The sequence below is a fragment of the Entelurus aequoreus genome, linkage group LG05 (assembly GCF_033978785.1).
Source record: "Entelurus aequoreus isolate RoL-2023_Sb linkage group LG05, RoL_Eaeq_v1.1, whole genome shotgun sequence".
In the NCBI taxonomy this organism is placed as follows: Eukaryota; Metazoa; Chordata; class Actinopteri; order Syngnathiformes; family Syngnathidae; genus Entelurus; species Entelurus aequoreus.
In genome coordinates, this window is record NC_084735.1 from 22809348 (window position 1) to 22833355 (window position 24008).

At 39.2% G+C, this 24008-nt stretch overlaps 2 protein-coding genes across 6 annotated transcripts in view; one reads left to right on the plus strand and one right to left on the minus strand.

Moving 5' to 3' along the window:
* flot1a (flotillin 1a) overlaps window positions 1–24008 on the minus strand; it is a 58900-nt gene that overhangs the window by 23520 nt on the left and 11372 nt on the right. For 2 of the 5 annotated variants that reach the window (XM_062047416.1, XM_062047417.1), the window contains exons 9-12: window positions 8917–8979; window positions 8760–8835; window positions 4966–5056; window positions 4735–4878 (exon numbers count right to left, since the gene is read on the minus strand). In XM_062047416.1, coding sequence (XP_061903400.1) covers window positions 4735–4878; window positions 4966–5056; window positions 8760–8835; window positions 8917–8979 — 374 coding nt within the window. Of the gene's footprint in view, window positions 1–4734; window positions 4879–4965; window positions 5057–8759; window positions 8836–8916; window positions 8980–9055; window positions 9833–10651; window positions 10950–24008 lie in introns of those variants that run through there. The other 3 variants (XM_062047421.1, XM_062047420.1, XM_062047419.1) reach the window with 3 other exon arrangements.
* LOC133650312 (uncharacterized) lies at window positions 16956–23687 on the plus strand. The gene is made up of 3 exons (XM_062047422.1): window positions 16956–17563; window positions 21135–21924; window positions 22918–23687. The coding sequence occupies exons 1-3, from the start codon at window positions 17411–17413 to the stop codon at window positions 23409–23411; spliced, it is 1437 nt and encodes a 478-aa protein (XP_061903406.1). The 5' UTR covers window positions 16956–17410; the 3' UTR covers window positions 23412–23687.

Genomic DNA, 24008 nt, shown 5'->3' on the forward strand with positions numbered 1-24008 from the left:
ACATGTAAACTAGGGAGTCAATGTATATATACTACATTACCCAGAAGTCTTAGCTCTGTAGACAGGATCAGGAAGTATGTCTGCGCTACGTGGAAGGACGAGAATTGTGCTTTTTGATTCATGAGGGGTATATAAACAAACATACATTTTGATTCGACAGTTGACATGCATTTGCCATGGTTGTGGTTAGCAAAAAGCATGAAAATACAAATGAACGTTCTTCTGTCGCTCCTTTTTGTGTATTTTGCATAACAAGCAAGTTGCTTTTAGATGGAGGAAGAGGTGCCCAGACAGCACGGACTGCTAGTTTAATCTTTCACGTTAACGTCCCTAACAGTGTCAAATGCGTCCAGAAAAAGTTAGATTTGTCGCTAGCCGGGTTTTTGGTGGGAAAAAAATCAAGAACTATGCTACACTGATTTGTCCTGATGAGTCTTCTTACGCTCTGGCAGACCTGGGGCCGTATTTATCAAGCGTCTTAGAGTGCCATTTTACACTTAAGTCCTGAGAATTTGCAAAATTTAGTCCTACTCTCAAACTTAAGAATAAAAGCTATTTATCAAATTTCTTAAGTCTAAGAATCACTCCTACTCTCCACGATATTTAAGAGACCTTCAGAGGTGTCCTAAGTGGTTAGGAGTTGCCAGTGGGGGATGGCACTGAGGCGAGAGAGACGTGCGCGAACGTTCAGGTAGCGGACGGATGTCCTGGCTTTGTTTGATGACGAGCAGCTGATCAAACGGTATCGTTTAGACAGAGCAGGTATTATTTTTGTCACAGATTTAATAATTTTCGATTCCTTGTTGATTTCTGCATGTGGCTGCAGTGGGCTAGTATATATAGAGCAGGGGGTCACCAACCTTTTTGAAACCAAGAGTTACTTCTTGGGTACTGATTGCTAAAATTCGTTCCATCTTGTCCACTAGCGACGCTGAGATCATTATTCATGCGTTCGTTACGTCTCGTCTCGATTACTGTAACGTATTATTTTCGGGTCTCCCTATGTCTAGCATTAAAAGATTACAGTTGGTACAAAATGCGGCTGCAAGGCTTTTGACAAAAACAAGAAAGTTTGATCATATTACGCCTATACTGGCTCACCTGCACTGGCTTCCTGTGCACTTAAGATGCGACTTTAAGGTTTTACTACTTACGTATAAAATACTACATGGTTTAGCTCCAGCCTATCTCGCCGATTGTATTGTACCATATGTCCCGGCAAGAAATCTGCGTTCAAAGAACTCCGGCTTATTAGTGATTCCCAGAGCCAAAAAAAAGTCTGCGGGCTATAGAGCGTTTTCTATTCGGGCTCCAGTACTCTGGAATGCCCTCCCGGTAAAAGTTAGAGATGCTACCTCAGTAGAAGCATTTAAGTCCCATCTTAAAACTCATTTGTATAATCTAGCCTTTAAATAGACCCCCCTTTTTTAGACCAGTTGATCTGCCGTTTCTTTTCTTCTCTCCTCTTCTCCCCTGTCCCTTGCGAGGGGGAGTTGCATAGGTCCGGTGGCCATGGATGAAGTGCTGGCTGTCCAGAGTCGGGACCCCGGGTGGACCACTAGCCTGTGCATCGGTTGGGGACATCTCTGCGCTGCTGACCCGTCTCCGCTCGGGATGGTTTCCTGTTGGCCCCGCTGTGGACTGGACTCCCGCTGATGTGTTGGATCCACTGTGGACTGGACTTTCACAATGTTATGTCAGACCCACTCGACATCCATTGCTTTCGGTCTCCCCTAGAGGGGGGGGGGTTACCCACATATGCGGTCCTCTCCAAGGTTTCTCATAGTCATTCACCGACGTCCCACTGGGGTGAGTTTTTCCTTGCCCGTATGTGGGCTCTGTACCGAGGATGTCGTTGTGGCTTGTACAGCCCTTTGAGACACTTGTGATTTAGGGCTATATAAATAAACATTGATTGATTGATTGATTGATTGATTAATGCGAAGGGCTACCAGTTTGATACACACTTAAATAAATTGCCAGAAATAGCCAATTTGCTCAATTTACCTTTAACTCTATGTTATTATTAATAATTAATGATATTTACACTTAATTGAACGGTTTAAAAGAGGAGAAAAAACGAAAAAAATGACAATTAAATTTTGAAACAGTTTATCTTCAATTTCGACTCTTTAAAATTCAAAATTCAACTGAAAAAAGAAGAGAAAAACTATCTAATTCGAATCTTTTTGAAAAAAATAAAAAAAATAATTTATGGAACATCATTAGTAATTTTTCCTGATTAAGATTAATTTTAGAATTTGGATTACATGTTTTAAATAGGTTAAAATCCAATCTGCACTTTGTTAAAATATATAACAAATTGGACCAAGCTATATTTCTAACAGAGACAAATCATTATTTCTTCTAGATTTTCCAGAACAAAAATTTTAAAAGAAATTCAAAAGACTTTGAAATAAGATTTAAATTTGATTCTACAGATTTTCTAGATTTGCCAGAATATTTTTTTAAAATTTTAATCATGATAAATTTGAAGAAATATTTCACAAATATTCTTCGTCGAGAAAACAGAAGCTAAAATGAAGAATTAAATTAAAATGTATTTATTATTCTTTACAATAATAACATTTTTTTTTACTTGAATATTGATTTAAATTGTCAGGAAATAAGAGGAAGGAATTTAAAAGGTAAAAAGTTATATGTGTTTAAAAATCCTAAAATAATTTTTAAGGTTGTATTTTTTCTCTAAAATTGTCTTTCTGAAAGTTATAAGAAGCAGAGTAAAAAAAAAAAAAGAATTTATTTACACAAATGAAGACCAAGTCTTTAAAATATTTTCTTGGATTTTCAAATTCTATTTCAGTTTTGTCTCTCTTAGAATCAAAAATGTCGAGCACAGCGAGACCAGCTTGCTAGTAAATAAATAACATTTAAAAAATTGAGGCAGCTCACTGGTAAGTGCTGCTATTTGAGCTATTTTTAGAACAGGCCAGCGGGCTACTCATCTGGTCCTTACGCGGGCACCGCGTTGGTGACCCTGATATAGAGCCACCCACACCAGTTTCAAATTAGTTGCCTAATTAATGAATTGGAAAGAAAATGTTATGAGGGTAGCGTATGTATGTGTGTGGCCTTTTAATAGGTGACAGCATGTGAGGTGAGTGACGTCAGTGAGTGTGTGGGCGAGAGAAGAGAGGGAGCGGTAGCGTGAGTGCGGGCGGCGACTAGTTTGTTTTGTGTTGGATTGGCTGTGTGCAAGCAATCAATAAAGCAAGATTTGCAACTAATCGCCGGACTCATCATTCACTCTAAAGTCGTCCGCTGTGGAGACCCACTGCCGGGTAAAGTGAAGGGTGTTGCCCCGAGCATACATCCTGGAGAAGTGTCTCCCCTGCCTCTTTGACTACGGTCTGGGAGCAGGAAGCAGGAAAGGTGCAACAAAAAGGAAACATTTATTTTTGATTCATTGCCAATATTGTTTGTTTGTTTTGTATTATTTTGTAGTTTATTGTCAAAATATACACTCCCATTGTCCACTTAAATATTTCTAAGATATTTCTTTATTCTTAGACAAGGGATTCCCTTCCGTGATTTGTCATTTCTATGGACACAGAAATGACGTCACCTAAAATTCAGTTTATGGCACATAGTAATGTCGTAATTCAACTCTGAGTGTGACACTTAAGATTCAGTCCTACACTTCGCTGAAAGTGTGAGTAAGACGCTTGATAACTAACTTTTAAGTGCAGCTTTCAGCGAAGAATTTCTTTACTCATAAGTCAACTCTTAGCAGACTTCTTAGGAGTAATTCTAAGAAGCTTGATAAATATGGCCCCAGGTGCATATGAGGGGCGTTAAGAAAGAGAGTTACGATCTACCTACATCTACTTTACAGAGTTGGAGCAACGATTGTTTGGAAAACACGAGGTGGTATCAGTATCTGATTAAAATTCTGATTACATTATTTAAAAACAAATTTAGTAGAAATCATGCAATGATCAAACGTATCGGCCCTGTGTTTACAGTAGCTCCTCACCTTTCCAACACTGACCATTTACACTCCAAAGTCTCCATTATGCCTCTCAAAGTCATTGAATGTGTTAGAATAATTTGATCTAAGTTATCACAAAAACTTTGTGTCGAAATGAGTTCCCAGCGAGAAGACCCAAAAGCTGTCTTTGAAACCTACCAAGAAGAAGGCTTGTAAAACTCCACTGTGTAAGGGGGGAAGCAACATGAAGGTGTTTCTGTTTCTTTCATGTATTGTAATCAACAGAAAGATAATGTTTTAACCCAAGGACTACAAAGCGGAGAGAAGGCAGGATCTGCCCAAGTTCCAGACGACCTCTTTTTGAACTGTTTTACGAACCTCTTTTTTAACTCTTTTACGACCTTTTCTGTGAACTGTTTACGACCTTTTCTTTTGAACTGTTGTAATCAAAGGCGATGGCTGTTTACGACCTCGTCCCTTAGAAGCAGCTGTTGTCATGTGGTCAGAGAAAGTCCAAATAAAGTGGGAGGCATACAATCTTTTGGCAGAACATAATGACACTGTACAAGGGTACAGATGTCCAAGCGTCTCTCCTCAAATTGAGCCAAATTGAATTCTGTCTCTGTTTAATTCTTTGCTTCTTGTCTTGTTTAATAGATGTCATCAGTGTTTGAACCTGACAGAATGCATTTTAAATTCACTTTTACCCGTAAAGAAACATTTACAGACATACAGTTAACAGTATTGTACTTACAAAAACTTGTGGTTCACAAAACATTCACCTCCACAGTCAGGTGTGCTATGATGGCCCTCTGGTGCCCTTCCAGCGTCTCCAAGGCGATCTGCGCTATCTCCGCCTCCGACTTCCCCATGAACATCTGGCAGGCAGCGGCCAACATCTGCTTGTTCTGACCCTGGATCTTCATCTGCGGTTAGAAGAAAGAAAGGCTTTTAATGTCGGCGAGGCGCCCCACGTGCAGAGTCTCCTCGAGCCAAGGTGGACCCCCGCTGACCTGCGCGATGCCCGTGACGGACACGGGCACGCCGTGGCGCGTGTACACCTTGTCGCTCTTCACGTTCAGCGTCAGAGTGTTGAGGGAGATCCTGGCAAAGATTCATGAGCAACAGATTAAAAGTAAAATCATGCAATGAACTCGAAAGTATCGGTATTTGTATCAAAAATAGTGGCACTATACAGCACTGTCTTTACGTGGAACCAAATTGATACCAGATTAAAAGTTTCCCCCGTTTTTCGTACATGGGATCGGTTATTGTACGGCTAACGTGTAAAAAACTGTCAAGGAAGTGCATGTGTTGGTGATTCAGTCTCTGTGCTGTTTTTTAATGTAGTATGACTGCAAAATAATCCACTATGGGGCCAAATAAAGTTGTGAGTGGAAGCCCTTTAATAAAGAAGTTGAGAAACACTACTGAATTACAGATATAGTTATTCAAGAGTCTTCAATTAAGGTAAAAGAGTCTGTATCAGGGGTGTCAAACGTACGGCCCGAGGGCCAGATCAGGCCCGCAAACAGGTTTTATCTGGCCCGCGGGATGAGTTTGCTAAGTATAAAAATTAACCTGAAACTTTTGAATGAAAAAAAACAGCTATAGCAATAGCAATTCTTTGTATCTTTGTAGATGATGCTACATATGTACAAAATAAACCACATCAGTCGACGAAAATTATCAAACGACATAAATAACATACTGTAATTTGATTTTTATATTATTTTTTTATCTTCATAGATTCAAAATTAATAATAATATTTCTGAATAATAATTTATTCAGAAAATATAAATAACGACAAATAAAGATAGAATACTTTTAACCGCAACATGTAAGTGTAAAAAAAACCTAACAACATTATGATTTGTACAATTTCAGAATGTGCTTGTTTTTTTTTTAAACAACAAAAAAACAATCTGAAGTTGTCTTTATTTTTAAGTTGTCGTGCCGTGATTTTACCAGTCCGGCCCACTTTGGAGTAGATTTTTCTCCATGTGGTCCCCGATTTAAAATGAGTTTGACACCCCTGATCTATATGTATTCAGAGTCTGGTAGTAATATGATACATTTACTCGGATACATTTACTAGAGTAAATAATTAGGATAAATTGTACTTGTCGGAGTGGTTTCAATACAACCTACTTATTACTTTCACTACAGTATTTTTTGCTAAGAAGAAACGCTACGTTTACTTTGTTACACTGAGTTTCATTCCCATGGCTTCATTTATTTATATCATCATTGCTGCTTGAAAAGAGGTATTAAATTGGCTTGTGAGAGACTTACCATGAATTGATTTACGTGGACCCCGACTTAAACAAGTTGAAAAACTTATTCGGGTGTTACCATTTAGTGGTCAATCGTACAGAATATGTACTGTACTGTGCAATCTACTAATAAAAGTTTCAATCAATCAATCAATCAATCAATAAAAAAACTTATTTCAGCGGGCAAGGTCACGTGACTCTGTTTCACCAATCCGAGTACAAGCACTAGTTACGTTCGACTCCATTCCACCAATCACGCGAAACCCGGCAGTCACATGACCGCACTGTTGGGCTCACACTGTAAAAAGTGACATGACGTCAGAGTAGGGCACATACCTTTTCGATGTTTACTTACAAACAAAACCTCTAACAACCAAAAAGCTGTGAAAATGATGATGCTGTGTTCCAAATTTAAATTAGTTACTGAACTTGTGTGAGCCTATGGCTTTGCACTTTGTTATATATATATATATATATATATATATATATATATATATATATATATATATATATATATATATATATATATATATATATATATATATATATATATACACATATATACATATATACATGTATATATATATATTTTGCATTTTAGTTACTTTATTGAGTTTACAACCCCTGGTGCTGTTTTGTACTGTTTTTGTACGGTTTTTGTACTGTTTTTGTACTTATTTTGATTATTATTATTCTTCAATTGTTTGTAAATGTTGATATTTAAAAATAAAGGTTTATAAAATAAAAATAACTTACTTACAAACTATGTAAAAATAATTGTACATTTTAATCTTTAAAATACTTTGAAAAATTAAATTTGAAAAAATATATATATATATATATATATATATATATATATATATATATATATATAAATATATATATATATACACATATATATATATATATATATATATATATATATATATATATATATATATATATATATATATATATATATATATATATATATATACACACTACCGTTCAAAAGTTTGGGGTCACATTGAAATGTCCTTATTTTCAATGAAGATAACTTTAAACTAGTCTTAACTTTAAAGAAATACACTCTATACATTGCTAATGTGGTAAATGACTATTCTAGCTGCAAATGTCTGGTTTTTGGTGCAATACCTACATAGGTGTATAGAGGCCCATTTCCAGCAACTATCACTCCAGTGTTCTAATGGTACAATGTGTTTGCTCATTGGCTCAGAAGGCTAATTGATGATTAGAAAACCCTTGTGCAATCATGTTCACACATCTGAAAACAGTTTAGCTCGTTACAGAAGCTACAAAACTGACCTTCCTTTGAGCAGATTGAGTTTCTGGAGCATCACATGTGTGGGGTCAATTAAACGCTCAAAATGGCCAGAAAAAGAGAACCTTCATCTGAAACGCGACAGTCTATTCTTGTTCTTAGAAATGAAGGCTATTCCACAAAATTGTTTGGGTGACCCCAAACTTTTGAACGGTAGTCCATCCATCTTCTTCCGCTTATCCGAGGTCGGGTCGCGGGGGCAGCAGCCTAAGCAGGGAAGCCCAGATTTTCCTCTCCCCAGCCACTTCGTCCAGCTCCTCCCGGGGGATCCCGAGGCGTTCCCAGGCCAGCCGGGAGACATAGTCTTCCCAACGTGTCCTGGGTCTTCCCCGTGGCCTCCTACCGGTCGGACGTGCCCTAAACACCTGCCTAGGGAGGCGTTCGGGTGGCATCCTGACCAGATGCCCGAACCACCTCATCTGGCTCCTCTCGATGTGTAGGAGCAGCGGCTTTACTTTGAGCTCCCCCCGGATGGCAGAGCTTCTCACCCTATCTCTAAGGGAGAGCCCCGCCACCCGGCGGAGGAAACTCATTTCGGCCACAACGGACCTATACAGCGTCCGCATTACTGAAGACGCCGCACCGATTCGCCTGTCGATCTCACGATCCACTTTTCCCTCACTCGTGAACAAGACTCCTAGGTACTTGGGTCTCCTCCCCAACCCAGGGTCTATATATATATATATATATATATATATATATATATATATATATATATATATATATATATATATATATATATATATATAAAGTTAAAGTACCAATGATTGTCACACACACACTAGGTGTGGCGAAATTATTGTCTGCATTTGACCCATCACCCTTGATCACCCGCTGGGAGGTGAGGGGAGCAGAGAGCAGCAGCGGTGGGCGCGCCCGGGAATCATTTTCGGTGATTTAACCCCCAATTCCAACCCTTGATGCTGAGTGCCAAGCAAGGATGTAACTGGTCCTATTGTTATAGTCTTTGGTATGACTCGGCCGGGGTTTGAACTCACGACCTACCGATCTCAGGGTGGACACTCTAACCACTAAGTATATATATTATCGTAGAAATATTCACATTTTAGCTTACAGGAATTTAACTTCCAACTAGAGAAAACATGTAGATGTTTATTTTGTTTTAGTTGCCTATATGCTAACATTAGCCATCTTAAGTGAAAGTAAAAGGTGCACGTCTCTCGCATGCGCACATGCACACGCACATACCTCTGTAACTGCTGCACGCAAGGGATGACGAAGACTCGGCCTCCAGCGATCATCAGCGGAGGAGAGCGACAGAATCCTGGGAAGGAGGAGAGAGCACATGCAGTTTGACTACACCACCATCCATCCTGTGACAAGAAGCCATGACTCAGCATTCTACCTGACACCACCATAGCTTCGTTGGGCCCACAGGTGTAGAACATGTCTGCTGATGCTCTGCAGCCTGACAAACACACACATTAGACAGGAATTATCGAGTGGAATTATCATCCAGACAAAAACAAATGACAATCATTCACCAGCGAGGCGAAGAGGACCAGGCTCAAGACGACCGCCGATGGATGACGACTGCTCGGACGGCTCCTCGCACGGATCAAGTGGTCCAGAACCAGTGAAGAAAGTGGCGGAAATAACGGTGTTTTTGTTCAAAACGCGGTAAAAAAAAAAAAAAAAAACGATGGCAGGTGACGTTTATTGCATACAGACGAGAGCAGCTCTGCGCTTTTAAAGGAGGACACCCGACCTTCTGACTGTGCTTTGCTGTCCTCTAGTGGCCAAATTAGGAGCTACAACAACAATACACATTCCAAGCAGGAAAATGCAGGCCTGAGCAGAAACATGATGTTGCATCAAACTGTTTGATGCAACATCATGTAATTTTAATTTTACATTTTGCATGTTTTTGGCGGTGGGAGGAAGCCGGAGTACCCGGAGGGAACCCACGCAGTCAAGGGGAGAACATGCAAAATCCACACAGAAAGATCCCGAGCCCGGGATTGAACTCAGGACTACTCAGGACTAGGGATGTCCGATAATGGCTTTTTGCCGATATCCGATATTGTCCAACTCTTTAATTACCAATACCGATATCAACCGATGTATACAGTCGTGGAATTAACACATTATTATGCCTAATTTGGACAACCAGGTATGGTGAAGATAAAGTCCTTTTTTTAAAATTAATAAAATAAAATAAGATAAATAAAATAAAAACATTTTCTTGAATAAAAAAGAAAGTAAAACAATATAAAAACAGTTACATATAAACTAGTAATTAATGAAAATTTGTCAAATTAACTGTTAAAGGTTAGTACTATTGGTGGACCAGCAGCACGCACAATCATGTGTGCTTACGGACTGTATCCCTTGCAGACTGTATTGATATATATTGATATATAATGTAGGAACCAGAATATTAATAACAGAAAGAAACAACCCTTTTGTGTGAATGAGTGTAAATGGGGGAGGGAGGTTTTTTGGGTTGGTGCACTAATTGTAAGTGTATCTTGTGTTTTTTATGTTGATTTATTTAAAAAAAAACAAAAAAACAAAAAACAAAAACCTGATACCGATAATAAAAAAATGATACCGATAATGTCCGATATTACATTTTAAAGCATTTATCGGACGATAAGACATCTCTACTCAGGACCGTCGTATTGTGAGGCACATGCACTAACCCCTGTGCCACCTTGCTGCCTAAGGGCCACCTTTTAACACATAATCAATGACCTCACTAATTAAACTCAACATTGCTGTTTTTTAACACGGCCTTTAATTTAATTTTAATACACATTTCTGTATTAATTTTAATGTGTTAGGTGGTTTAATGTTTGATTCAAACACGCCCCAATTTGTGTATTTGTGCACATATGTTTTTGCCTCAATCATCGCCAAGAAGATGTGCATAGATTAAAAACGTCATTTCCGGTAAGTGCGTAACGACCATCATTGATATAGGTCGGACATAACTCCCGCCCAGTGAGTCCAGTCATCATCATCATCAGCGGGGGTCACTCGAAACGAGTATGACGATCCTCCTAGTAGGGGTGTATCCCTTTATGGAGGATGCCTGTGTGTGACTTTGTTTAACGTGGGGAGACTGGTGCACAGACCTTCACCACACGATCCTTGACAGATCCGGGTCAGGGTCCAGTGGCATGGAGTCCAAGACGACTGGGGACCCTTTTCTGCTGCAGCCTTCTTCCGCCATCACAGCCATTGTGACGCTCCACAGGGTTAGCAATCATCCTCCGCCTGTTCCACCGTTGAGGTCTTCACCGTATCCCTGGCTAGGGGGCAGTCAGGTACTAGGCCTTTGCCAAGGGCCACCTGGGGTAACAGTAGTAAAGGGGTTAACCTCCTAGTGCCCCAAGACCCCATAGAGGAGCCTCCACTGCCGGATGCACTTTAACGTCATGCCCAGGACAGTGAGTCCAGTACGCAGTGTACAAAGTATACATATTTAGGTGCAAATATGTGATATTTTAAGTTATCCTCATCGGTCAGCTTGTGTTTTGGTCATTAATATTTGTGTCATGAATAATAGGAATTGAAAATTAACGACAAAAAAAGATTGGTTTGTTAGAATTTTATTTTGATATCCAAAAAACAACAACTAAGCGTTCTCCTATTTCAGTGTCTAAAAGCAATAACCGGATGTAAAAAAAAAAAAAAAAAGGGTTCATTTCCATTTCATATTTCATCCATCCATCCATTTTCTACCGCTTGTCCCTTTTTGGGGTTGCGGGGGGTGCTGGAGCCTATCTCAGCTGCATTTCGTATAACAAAAAAAAAATCAGTCAGCCGAAACGCAAAAAAACTACGTTTTCATATTACAAGAACCGGAACCAGATATCGCTATTTAAAGACAACACCTTGGACAGATATGAACGATCACGGCCGCCATCTTGATTGATTGATTGATTGATTGAGACTTTTATTAGTAGATTGCACAGTACAGTACATATTCCGTACAATTGACCACTAAAGGGTAACACTCCAATAAGTTTTTCAACTTGTTTAAGTCGGGGTCCACGATAATCAATTCATGGTACAAATATATACTATCAGCATAATACAGTCATCACACAAGTTAATCATCATCAGAGTATATACATTGAATTATTTACATTATTTACAATCCGGGGGGTGGGATGTGGAAGGGGTTGGGGCGGGGGGGTTAGGTTTGGTTGATATCAGCACTTCAGTCATCAACATTAATATCATCTGAGAAATTGACATTGTAACAGTGTAGGTCTGACTTGGTAGGATATGTACAGCAAGCAGTGAACATAGTGAGCTCAGAAAGCATAAGAACAAGTATATACATTTGATTATTTACATTTGATTATTTACAATCCGGGGAGGTGGGATGTAGTGGGGGGAGGGTGTTAGTCTAGGGTTGTAGTTGCCTGGAGGTGTTCTTTTAGTGCGGTTTTGAAGGAGGGTAGAGATGCACTTTCTTTTACACCTGTTGGGAGTGCATTCCATATTGATGTGGCATAGAAGGAGAATGAGTTAAGACCTTTGTTAGATCGGAATCTGGGTTTAAGGAGTAAGCCGCGTTTGACAGGGGTCTATAAATGATTAAAATCACCGTAACTCACTAAATTTTTAACCGATTTTTTTCAAACCGTTTGGTTTATTATAAATGACAGACATATACTTTACTACATATTTAATTGAGCTACAAAAGCAGGTTTTTATACAAAAATAAAGAGACATTGTGAAAGAGTGTGCAATATTAATAAAAATGTATTTGCATATCAAAAGAAAACAATGGTATACAATAACTAATGTAATTATTAGAAAAAAATTATTGTATTAAAAGGTACTATAAGAATAAAAATAAATAAAACAAGATAGGTAAAGGAAGTCGTGCGTGAGATAACACGGTATGAGATTCTATATTTACTGCAAATTAGTGCTGAATATAATATAGTTGAAACTTCTGATAAAATATTACTTGTACCTAAAATAAAGAAAATACTTACAATATGATACAATGATATATATTAATGTAATATAGATTCTAACTCTTATCTCACAAAGTGAACTGTAGTGACAGGAACAGTAGATAATTATGTTAATAATATCAGTGTTTTTAAAAAGATGAGTAAACCTCAAAATTCTTCAAATAATTTGTATTTTAATGAACACAGATGCAAGAAAATTGCAAAAAGTAATTTACAGAAAGTCAAGAAATATGTAAAACAAAAATAGCAGTGTTGACACCTTTCTTTACAAACTCAAAGATGTACTGTATGAGATGCTTGTAGATTCAACTTTGCTGAGAATCATAAACTAATATTGGATTGCATACCCACAGTTTCACATCTGTAGTACATGGAGTCCACCAACTTCTAGCACTGGTCAACAGGTTTGCAGCCCAGGACAATTGTACTATGTTCCGCAATTCCTCTGCATTTCTTTGTTATGTCTCATGAACAGAATTTTTTTTATGTCAGCCCATGGGATTAAGGTCCGGGCATTGTTAAATTAAAGTTAAAGTACCAATGATTGTCACACACACACACTAGGTGTGGCGAAATTATTCTCTGCATTTGACCCATCACCCTTGATCACCCCCTGGGAGGTGAGGGGAGCAGTGGGCAGCAGCGGTGGCCGTGTTGGCCACTCCATTACTGTTTGTCTGGGACTATGATTTTGCTTGCTTGCTGGTGTGTTTGAGGTCATTGTCTTGTTGGAACACCCATTTCAAGGGCATTTCCTCTTCAACATACGGCAACATGATTTATTCTAGTATTCTGATGTACTCAAACTGATGCATGAACCCTGGTGTGCTAAAATAGAATGAAGAGAATCAACACCATAGTAAGAGAAACATCCCCATATCATGATGCTTGCACCACCATGCTTCACCGTCTTCACGCTTGACTTCAGTGTTTGCAGGACATCTGACAAACTGTCTGTCGCCCTTAGACCCCCACCCAAAAAAACAGTATTACTCACAACAGTACACAAAATGTTAGGCCATTTCTTTTTAGGCTAGTCAATGCGTTTTTTTGGCAAATTGTAACCGCTTCAGCGCATGTTTGTTTTTTTTGACGATGGGACTTTGCGAGGTCTTCTTGCTGAGCTGCATATTGACGTTGTCTAATTGTTACAGTACTCACAGGCAATCTTAGATCATCTTTGATCCTCCTGGAGCCGATTATTGGCTAAACCTTTGCCATTTTCATTATTCTCCGAGCCATTTGAATAGTCGTTTTTCCTTTTTTTCTCCTCGCCTTTCTGGTTTTGGCTGCCACGTCAAAGCATTTCATATCATTTTTGCTTCTTTAGGTTTTTCTCTCTTTTAGTAGTTTCTTAATCAAATAACTCTTCTTCTGAACAATGTCTTGAACGACCCATTTTACAGTGCTTTTCAAGGACAACTGCACAGCCCTAAAATAAGGGCCACTTCCATCCATCCATCCATTTTCTACCGCTCGTAACTTTTGGGGGCGCGGGGGGTGCTGGAGCCTATCTCAGCTGCAATCGGGCGGAAGGCGTGGTACACCCTGGACAAGTCGCCACCTCATCACAGGGCCAACACAGATAGACAGAGAACATTCACATTCACACACTCGGGCCAATTTAGTGTTGCCAATCAACCTATCCCCAGGTGCATGTTTTTGAAAGTGGGAGGAAGTACCCGGAGAGAACCCACGCAGTCAAGGGGAGAACATGCAAACTCCACACAGATCCCGAGCCCGGGATTGAACTCAGGACTACTCAGGACCGTCGTATTGTGAGGCACATGCACTAACCCCTGTGCCACCTTGCTGCCTAAGGGCCACCTTTTAACACATAATCAATGACCTCACTAATTGAACTCAACATTGCTGTTTTTTAACACGCCCTTTTCAGTAAATGATTCAGCTTCACAGAATCAGCCGCATGCACGTCATGCCCGTTGTCTTTTTTTTTACACCTTTACTAAACAAGTAGAAACATACTTGCCGTGTAAAAGTTGAAATTCTAACAAAAACAATGATTTATCTTGCTGGTGATGTGGGATTGCTGTTAATTTGAACACAACTTGTACAATTCAGGCACATATATTACAAACCCCGTTTCCATATGAGTTTGGAAATTGTGTTAGATGTAAATATAAACGGAATACAATGATTTGCAAATCATTTTCAACCCATATTCAGTTGAATATGCTGCAAAGACAACATATTTGATGTTCAAACTGATAAAAATTTTTTTTTGCAAATAATCATTAACTTTAGAATTTGATGCCAGCAACACGTGACAAAGAAGTTGGGAAAGATGGCAATAAATACTGATAAAGTTGAGGAATGCTCATCAAACACTTATTTGGAACATCCCACAGGTGAACAGGCAAATTGGGAACAGGTGGGGGCCATGATTGGGTATAAAAGTAGATTCCATGAAATGCTCAGTCATTCACAAACAAGAATGGGGCGAGGGTCACCACTTTGTCAACAAATGCGTGAGCAAATTGTTGAACAGTTTAAGAAAAACCTTTCTCAACCAGCTATTGCAAGGAATTTAGGGATTTCACCATCTACGGTCCGTAATATCATCAAAGGGTTCAGAGAATCTGGAGAAATCACTGCACGTAAGCAGTTAAGCCCGTGACCTTCGATCGCTCAGGCTGTACTGCATCAACAAGCGACATCAGTGTGTAAAGGACATCACCACATGGGTTCAGGAACACTTCAGAAACCCACTGTCAGTAACTACATTTGGTCGCTACATCTGTAAGTGCAAGTTAAAACTCTCCTATGCCAGGTGAAAACCGTTTATCAACAACACCCAGAACCGCCGTCTGCTTCGCTGGGCCTGAGCTCATCTAAGATGGACTGATACAAAGTGGAAAAGTGTTCTGTGGTCTGACGAGTCCACGGCGTGGCAAAGTAGGTAGAGTGGCCGTGCCAGCAATCGGAGGGTTGCTGGTTACTGGGGTTCAATCCCCACCTTCTACCATCCTATTCACGTCCGCTGTGTCCTTGGGCAAGACACTTAACCCTTGCTCCTGATGGGTGCTGGTTAGCGCCTTGCATGGCAGCTCCCGTCATCAGTGTGGGAATGTGTGTGTGAATGGGTGAATGTGGAAATACTGTCAAAGCACTTTGAGTACCTTGAAGGTAGAAAAGCGCTATACAAGTATAACCCATTTATCATTATCATTTATCATTTTTATTTCAAATTGTTTTTGGAAACTGTGGACATCGTGTCCTCCGGACCAAAGAGGAAAAGAACCATCCGGATTGTTATAGGCGCAAAGTTGAAAAACTAGCATCTGTGATGGTATGGGGGTGTATTAGTGCCCAAGACATGGGTAACTTACACATCTGTGAAAGCGCCATTAATGCTGAAAGGTACATACAAGTTTTGGAGCAAAATATGTTGCCATCCAAGCAACGTTACCATGGACGCCCCTGCTTATTTCAGCAAGACAATGCCAAGCCATGTGTTACATCAACGTGGCTTCATAGTAAAAGAGTGCGGGTACTAGACTGGCCTGCCTGTAGTCCAGACCTGTCTCCCATTGAAAATGTGTGGCGCATTATGAAGCCTAAAATACCACAACGGAGACCCCCGGACTGTTGAACAACTTAAGCTGTACATCAAGCAAGAATGGGAAAGAATTCCACCTGAGAAGCTTAAAAAATGTGTCTCCTCAGTTCCCAAACGTTTACTGAGTGTTGTTAAAAGGAAAGGCCTTGTAACACAGTGGTGAACATGCCCTTTCCCAACTAGTTTGGCACGTGTTGCAGCCATGAAATTCTAAGTTAATTATTATTAGCAAAACAAAAAAAAAGTTTATGAGTTTGAACATTAAATATCTTGTCTTTGTAGTGCATTCAATTGAATATGGGTTGAAAAGGATTTGCAAATCATTGTATTTCGTTTATATTTACATCTAACACAATTTCCCAACTCATATGGAAACGGGGTTTGTACGTTACTAGTTGATGGGGACGGTGTGGCGCAGTTGGGAGAGTGGCCGAGCCAGCCACCTGAGGGTTCCTGGTTCAATCCCCACCTTCTACCAACCTCGTCACGTCCGTTGTGTCCTTGAGCAAGACAATTCACCCTTGCTCCTAATGGGTCGTGGTTAGGGCCTTGTATGGCAGCTCCCGCCATCAGTGTGTGAATGGATGGATGAATGTGGAAATAGTGTCAAAGCGCTTTGAGTACCTTGAAGGTAGAAAAGCATATACAAGTATAACCCATTTATTTATCAATTATTATGTCAGCGCCACGAAACTATAATGTAATTGTATTTTTTTATTTTAATGACACGAATATACTTTCTTATATTGCTCTGGCTTCATAAGAGTTATATTAAATATGTTTATCTTCCATTTTAACTTGTAAACGTTTTAGAATGTTCGTTTCATTTCCGGTTTATGTGACGTCACGAGTTCACTTCCTGTAAAACGGACTTTGTCTGTTTCCACTCGACTCTGTGGAGTTTTATACCGATCACTTTTTGCAAAGACAGCAAAGCCTTTATGTTCAATGTGAATACTCTAGCTCCGTAGTTTAGACAGTAATGTGTTTGTACACGTTCAGATTGGGGCATGACGTTTCCTAATAATGGAAAGACGTTAAAGACTCGTGTTTTCATGTTGGCATTTACGCTAGCAAGCTAACACTAGTCGGTCTATTAAGTTTATCAAAGTGTTACCAATTATGAGTTTTTGATTTAACACGGTTATACTATCAGTCGGGAGTTAAACATCGATTATCATAGTGTTTATGTGAATGTAGTACAAACGCCCGCAGCTGCTAAAAGTTGAAATCGACGCAAAATAGTTACTGCACGTTCAGTAATTGACGTATCGTATATCGGCGACTTTAATTTACAGGGTTAGGAAGAGTTAAACATGCCCAGTTGTGCAGCCTGGGGCTGCTTCACTCGCCAGAAAAGTGGGAAGCATATGCATCGTTTTCCCCGCGACCCGGTAAGGAGAAAAGTATGGGAAGTAAAGGTGCGCCGGGACGGCTGGAGACCCAATAACTACAGCCTCTTGTGCGAGGTAAGCGTACACACACGGGAAACGTGCTAGATCTCACTCTTTAGTAAAAGTGAACAAATACACTTTGACTTAGCCTAACCAAACTTTGCCTCTAAATTGCACATATTTTGTATGTTTCACCAATAATCCAAACTATCCATCTATCTTCTTCCGCTTATCCGAAATCGGGTTGCGGGGGCAGCAGCCTAATATCTGAATAATAGAACAAATCCCAAATCAAATAAGAACAAATGTTCAAGAATTTAGCCCTGCGATGAGGTGGCGACGTGTCCAGGGTCTACCCTGCCTTCCGCCTGTGTGCAGCTGGGATAGGCTCCAGCCCCCCGCTTCCCAGAGAGGGACATGCGGTAGAAAATGGATGCTCCAGAATTTACTAAAGGTTTGTCTACAATCCCAGTGCCTGCACACAATGTACAAACCCCGTTTCCAGATGAGTTGGGAAATTGTGTTAGATGTAAATATAAACGGAATACAATGATTTGCAAATCCTTTTCAACCCATATTCAATTGAATGCACTACAAAGACAAGATATTTGATGTTCAAACTCATAAACTTCATTTATTTTTTTACAAATAATAATTAACTTAGAATTCCACGGCTGCAACATGTGCCAAAGTAGTTGGGAAAGGGCATGTTTACCACTGTGTTACATGGCCTTTCCTTTTAACAACACTCAGTAAACGTTTGGGAACTGAGGAGACACATTTTTTAAGCTTCTCAGGCGGAATTTTTTCCCATTCTTGCTTGATGTACAGCTTAAGTTGTTCAACAGTCCGGGGGTCTCCGTTGTGGTATTTTAGGCTTCATAATGTGCCACACATTTTCAATGGGAGACAGGTCTGGACTACAGGCAGGCCAGTCTAGTACCCGCACTCTTTTACTATGAAGCCACGTTGATGTAACACGTGGCTTGGCATTGTCTTGCTGAAATAAGCAGGGGCGTCCATGGTAACGTTGCTTGGATGGCAACATATGTTGCTCCAAAACCTTTACATACCTTTCAGCATTAATGGCGCCTTCACAGATGTGTAAGTTACCCATGTCTTGGGCACTAATACACCCCCATACCATCACAGATGCTGGCTTTTCAACTTTGCGCCTATAACAATCCGGATGGTTCTTTTCCTCTTTGGTCCGGAGGACACGACGTCCACAGTTTCCAAAAACAATTTGAAATGTGGACTCATCAGACCACAGAACACTTTTCCACTTTGTATCAGTCCATCTTAGATGAGCTCAGGCCCAGCGAAGCCGACGGCGTTTCTGGGTGTTGTTGATAAACGGTTTTCGCCTTGCATAGGAGAGATTTAACTTGCACTTACAGATGTAGCAACCAACTGTAGTTACTGACAGTGGGTTTCTGAAATGAGATGTGGTGATATCCTTTACACACTGATGTCGTTTGTTGATGCAGTGTAGCCTGAGGGATCGAAGGTCACGGGCTTAGCTGCTTACGTGCAGTGATTTCTCCAGATTCTCTGAACCCTTTGATGATATTACGGACGGTAGATGGTGAAATCCCTAAATTCCTTGCAATAGCTGGTTGAGAAAGTTTTTTCTTAAACTGTTCAACAATTTGCTCACGCATTTGTTGACAAAGTGGTGACCCTCGCCCCATTCTTGTTTGTGAATGACTGAGCATTTCATGGAATCTACTTTTATACCCAATCATGGCCCCCACCTGTTCCCAATTTGCCTGTTCACCTGTGGGATGTTCCAAATAAGTGTTTGATGAGCATTCCTCAACTTTATCAGTATTTATTGCCACCTTTCCCAACTTTTTTGTCACGTGTTGCTGGCATCAAATTCTAAAGTTAATGATTATTTGCAAAAAAAAAAATGTTTATCAGTTTGAACATCAAATATGTTGTCTTTGTAGCATATTCAACTGAATATGGGTTGAAAATGATTTGCAAATCATTGTATTCCGTTTATATTTACATCTAACACAATTTCCCAACTCATATGGAAACGGGGTTTGTACAATTGTGACTACCCTTGTTTTTGTTCACAAGTGAGTAGAGCTGAAACGATTCCTCGAGTAACTTGATATACAAAATGTATCCGAATAATTTTCGCTGCCTCGAGGCGTTGTAAATTTATTTCATTTTTTTACGGCATACTTTTGTCTTTAAAAACGCAGACTTTTAAAAACTCTGGCCAAGGTGTAGAGATCCAAAACTCTCCGCTTAGCGCGTGTGTGTACACCGCACAGACGGAGACTTGTGATAATGTCACGGTTGTACGCTGTCATTTCCAAAACTCAACAACACTGCCTTGCTGCCTTTTTCATAACAGGGTCACTACTGCCTAGTTTCTCTTGTTATATTATTATTTTACTGTTATATTTCTATTCTTATAGTTGCTTTTTATTTTTATTCTTATTGTAATATTTTTTTATTTTGTTTCAATTTATACCCCCATTATTTACTTTTTAAATTCGATATCAATTCTGCACAGTGCTGCTGGAATTTTAATTTTCCTGAAGGAATCAATAAAGTACTATCTATCTATCTTAAACACATTATACGATCAGTTGTTATACACTTTTCTACCATGAGTGACAGTTTAGTTAAGAAACATATTTATTGTCAATGTAGTCATTCAATTTTAGGAAAACTTTTTTTTCATTACCGTATTTTTCGACTTATGTGTGAAATTATTAACACATTAGCGTAAAATATCAAATAATATTATTTAGCTCATTCACGTAAGAGACTAGATGTATAAGATTTCATGGGATTTAGCGATTAGGAGTGACAGATTGTTTGGTAAACGTATAGTATGTTCTATATGTTATAGTTATTTGAATGACTCTTACCATAATATGTTATGTTAACATACCAGGCACGTTCTCAGTTGGTTATTTATGCCTCATATAACGTACACTTATTCATCCTGTTGTTCACTATTCTTTCTTTATTTTAAATTGCCTTTCAAATGTCTATTCTTGGTGTTGGGTTTTATCAAATAAATTGCCCCCAAAAATGCGACTTTTACTCCTGTGCGACTTATATATGTTTTTTCCCTTCTTTATTATGCATTTTCGGCCGGTGCGACTTATACTCCGGAGCGACTTATACTCCGAAAAATACGGTAGTTATTTATGAGTCCCTTCTTAGTAGTATATTAGGTTAGTACTTACTTTTCTAATCCGGCTGACCTAACCCTAAGGTTTATTTATGTGTTAAATAAATAATGTTTGATTAACACAGTTTCATATGATTGACATGGTGGAAAACTGAAAGTAGGTTAGATGTAATTATTGAATATGATTAAAATCAAGAGTAAGATTACTAATTCAGTAGAAATATTTGATGTGGCCTCGGGCCCCAAAGTCAAAAAGGTTAAGAACCCCTGTTGTATCTAATTTGGTCTGTATTGTAACTTGTATTTTCAAACCTCCATATCCATGCAATTTCCCTTAAGCTTACCAAGTCCAGGGCAAAGGTCATTGTAAGAAGATACTGCTTCATTTGAAAACTTTGGCAAAATCCTGACCGTATGCAATCCTATACAGTACACTACAGGCTTTAATATATGGTCTTGTTTTTCCCATATTCTTTGAAGGATCATTTTGATGAGACACAATACGAGCAACGTAGAGCTGATGGCCTGAAGAAGTTGAAACCAAATGCTGTGCCAACACTGTTCGCATTCACTACAAAGATTGTGAAGCCTCGAAGACTTCTGAAGAGAAACAGAGTGGATGCATCACCACCTCCTCCGTCAAAGAGGATACGAATGGAACACTCATATTATCAGCAATCTCTTCTTACTGGCACTCGAGAGAAGCCAATTCATCTTAGTGAAGATGGCATTCAGGAGAAGCCAATTCATCGTAGTGAAGATGAGAAGCCAATTTATCGTAGGAAAAATGGCATTCGGAAGAAGCCAATTCATCTTAGTGAAGATGGTACTCGGGAGAAACAAATTTATCATAGAGAAAATGGTACTTGGGAGAAGCCAATTCAACGCAGTGAAGATGATAATCGGGAGAAGCTAATTCACCGTAGTGAAGATGGTTCTCTGGAGAAGCTAATTCACCGTAGTGAAGATGGTCCTCTGGAGAAGCAAATTCATCGCAGTGAAGATGGTACTCTGGAGAAGCTAATTCATTGTATTGAAGATGGTAATCGGAAGAAGCTAATTCACCATAGTCAAGATGGTACTCTGGAGAACCTAATGCATCGTAGTGACGATGGTAATCGGGAGAAGCTAATTCACCATAGTGGCTGTGAAGACGGTAATCGGGAGAAACTAATTCACCGTAGTGACAGTGAAGATGGTAATCGGGAGAAGCCAATTCACCATAGTGAATATGGTAATGAGGAGAAGCCAATTCATCTGAGTGAAAATGGTAATTATCAGCTGTCTTTTTTTAACATTCCGCATTAGTCTATGAATAAGAGGGTATGTCAAATATGTTCTTTAAAATATAGGCGATGATATGAATTAACATTTTATAATAGGAATAGGAAATTTAAATTGAAAGTTAGTTGTACCGTAATCTGTAATAATATTCAACTATTAGTTTGAAGTTTATGAATAATGTAACAGATATTATCATACATTAAACATTTTTGTTAAAATTCAAACAAACATCTGATTGACGTAACAATAGATTTTACGGGGGGAAAAACCTGACTGCGCAGGTGCTAGAATTTTACCGTTAAACCATTTTTCCTTTTACAGTAATACACCAAAAAAACAACCACAGATTTTATGATAAAAAACTGGCCAATCTGTCGCCAGAATGTCACCGTCAAAAACAGTCGCATCAGTATTTTTATTTACAGTAATACACAGTAAAAACAAACATAGATTTTACAGTAAAAAACTGGTCGATCTGTCGCCACAATTTTACCGTAACAAACAGTGGTACCAGTTTTCCATTTACAGTAATATGCTGTTAACACTGTAAATTGTATGGTAAATTTCTGTCGGTTGAGCTGCCAGTCTACAGATTTTTTTTCAACCTAATACATAAAAACAAGAATAAATGCATTGTGTAATATCATATGAATATACTAATATTCACATTTTATAGACATATATGTGTTGTGGCTCTTAATGAAAACAAGTTTGACAGATTTCCTATTTTTTATCATTTCTTTTAAATATTTTTAACCTGTCAATCGCTTGCAGTTATCAATGAACTATAATAGACTTAATATTGTAGAAGAAACATTTTTGTGTTATTAATTTACTTTTCATAAATTTGAAGCTGTGGAACATAAGATTGTCACATGGTAGCTGACTAGTTATTTAGGTTGGCTCAAAAGTATAGTTCTATTTTCTTGAGTTGTTTTTTTGCATTTTTTTTAACTTCTCTTCCTCATTTTGTGTACAGATGACACACTCGATAGTCCAGATGAGCCCATACACACCTTTGCACCATGTTCTCCAAAGAGCGCACCAGGTGTCGCAGAGACTTCATTAGTCTCTGCAGAAAGTACATCACGTTCTGCTGAGAGCCGCAACGAGAGACTGAAGAAAATGACTACCGAGATATCAAGACTGAAAAAGCTTTTGGCTAAGGAAAGAAGGGAGAAAAGGAAACTTCTTCAACAGCAAAGTAATCTAGAGGTGAACATTTCTAAAGTTTTCAACAGAGATCAGCTTGGTAAACTCAAACAAGCAAGTCCACGAGGAATTAAATGGTCTGCTGAAACCATCAAAAAAGGGCTCCAATTAAAAGTTGCATGTGGAGCTACTGGATACGAGGCGCTCCTCTCTCAAAATCTGCCATTGCCATCAGCAAGGTCATTGAGAAGAAGACTGCATGAAAGTAGGAGTGAAGTGCATCAAATACACACACAAAATTGCCCCCAAATTATACTTTGACAAAATAAAAGAACATTTGTAAGTTTGTCACTATAGTTAGACTTATTATTTTGGTTTATTTTGTCAGAAAAACTAACAGACTAACCGCAATTTCTATATCATATTAGACACTGCATGAATCCGCGCACAGCTGCACACATCCTGGGTACCCAAAATGGCGCCTGTTGATTATTTGACTGAACTCTAGATACGCTATGCTTGAACACTACACCGAGAGTAATTTGGAACGCTACTAGTTAGACCAGGGGTGCCCAAACTTTTTCCACTGTGGGCCACGGACTGACCTACTCAGTAGCCTAGTGGTGAGAGTGTCCGCCCTGAGATTGGTAGGTTGTGAGTTCAAACCCCGGCCGAGTCATACCAAGGACTATAAAAATGGGACCCATTACCTCCCTGCTTGGCACTCAGCATCAAGGGTTGGAATTGGGGGTTAAGTCACCAAAAACGCTGGCCACTGCTCCCCTCACCTCCTAGGGGGTGAACAAGGGGATAGGTCAAATGCAGAGGACAAATTTCACCACACCTAGTGTGTGTTGACAATCATTGGTACTTTAACTTTAAAAAAGGATGCGAGGGGCAGTTTGGGTTTTTTCAACT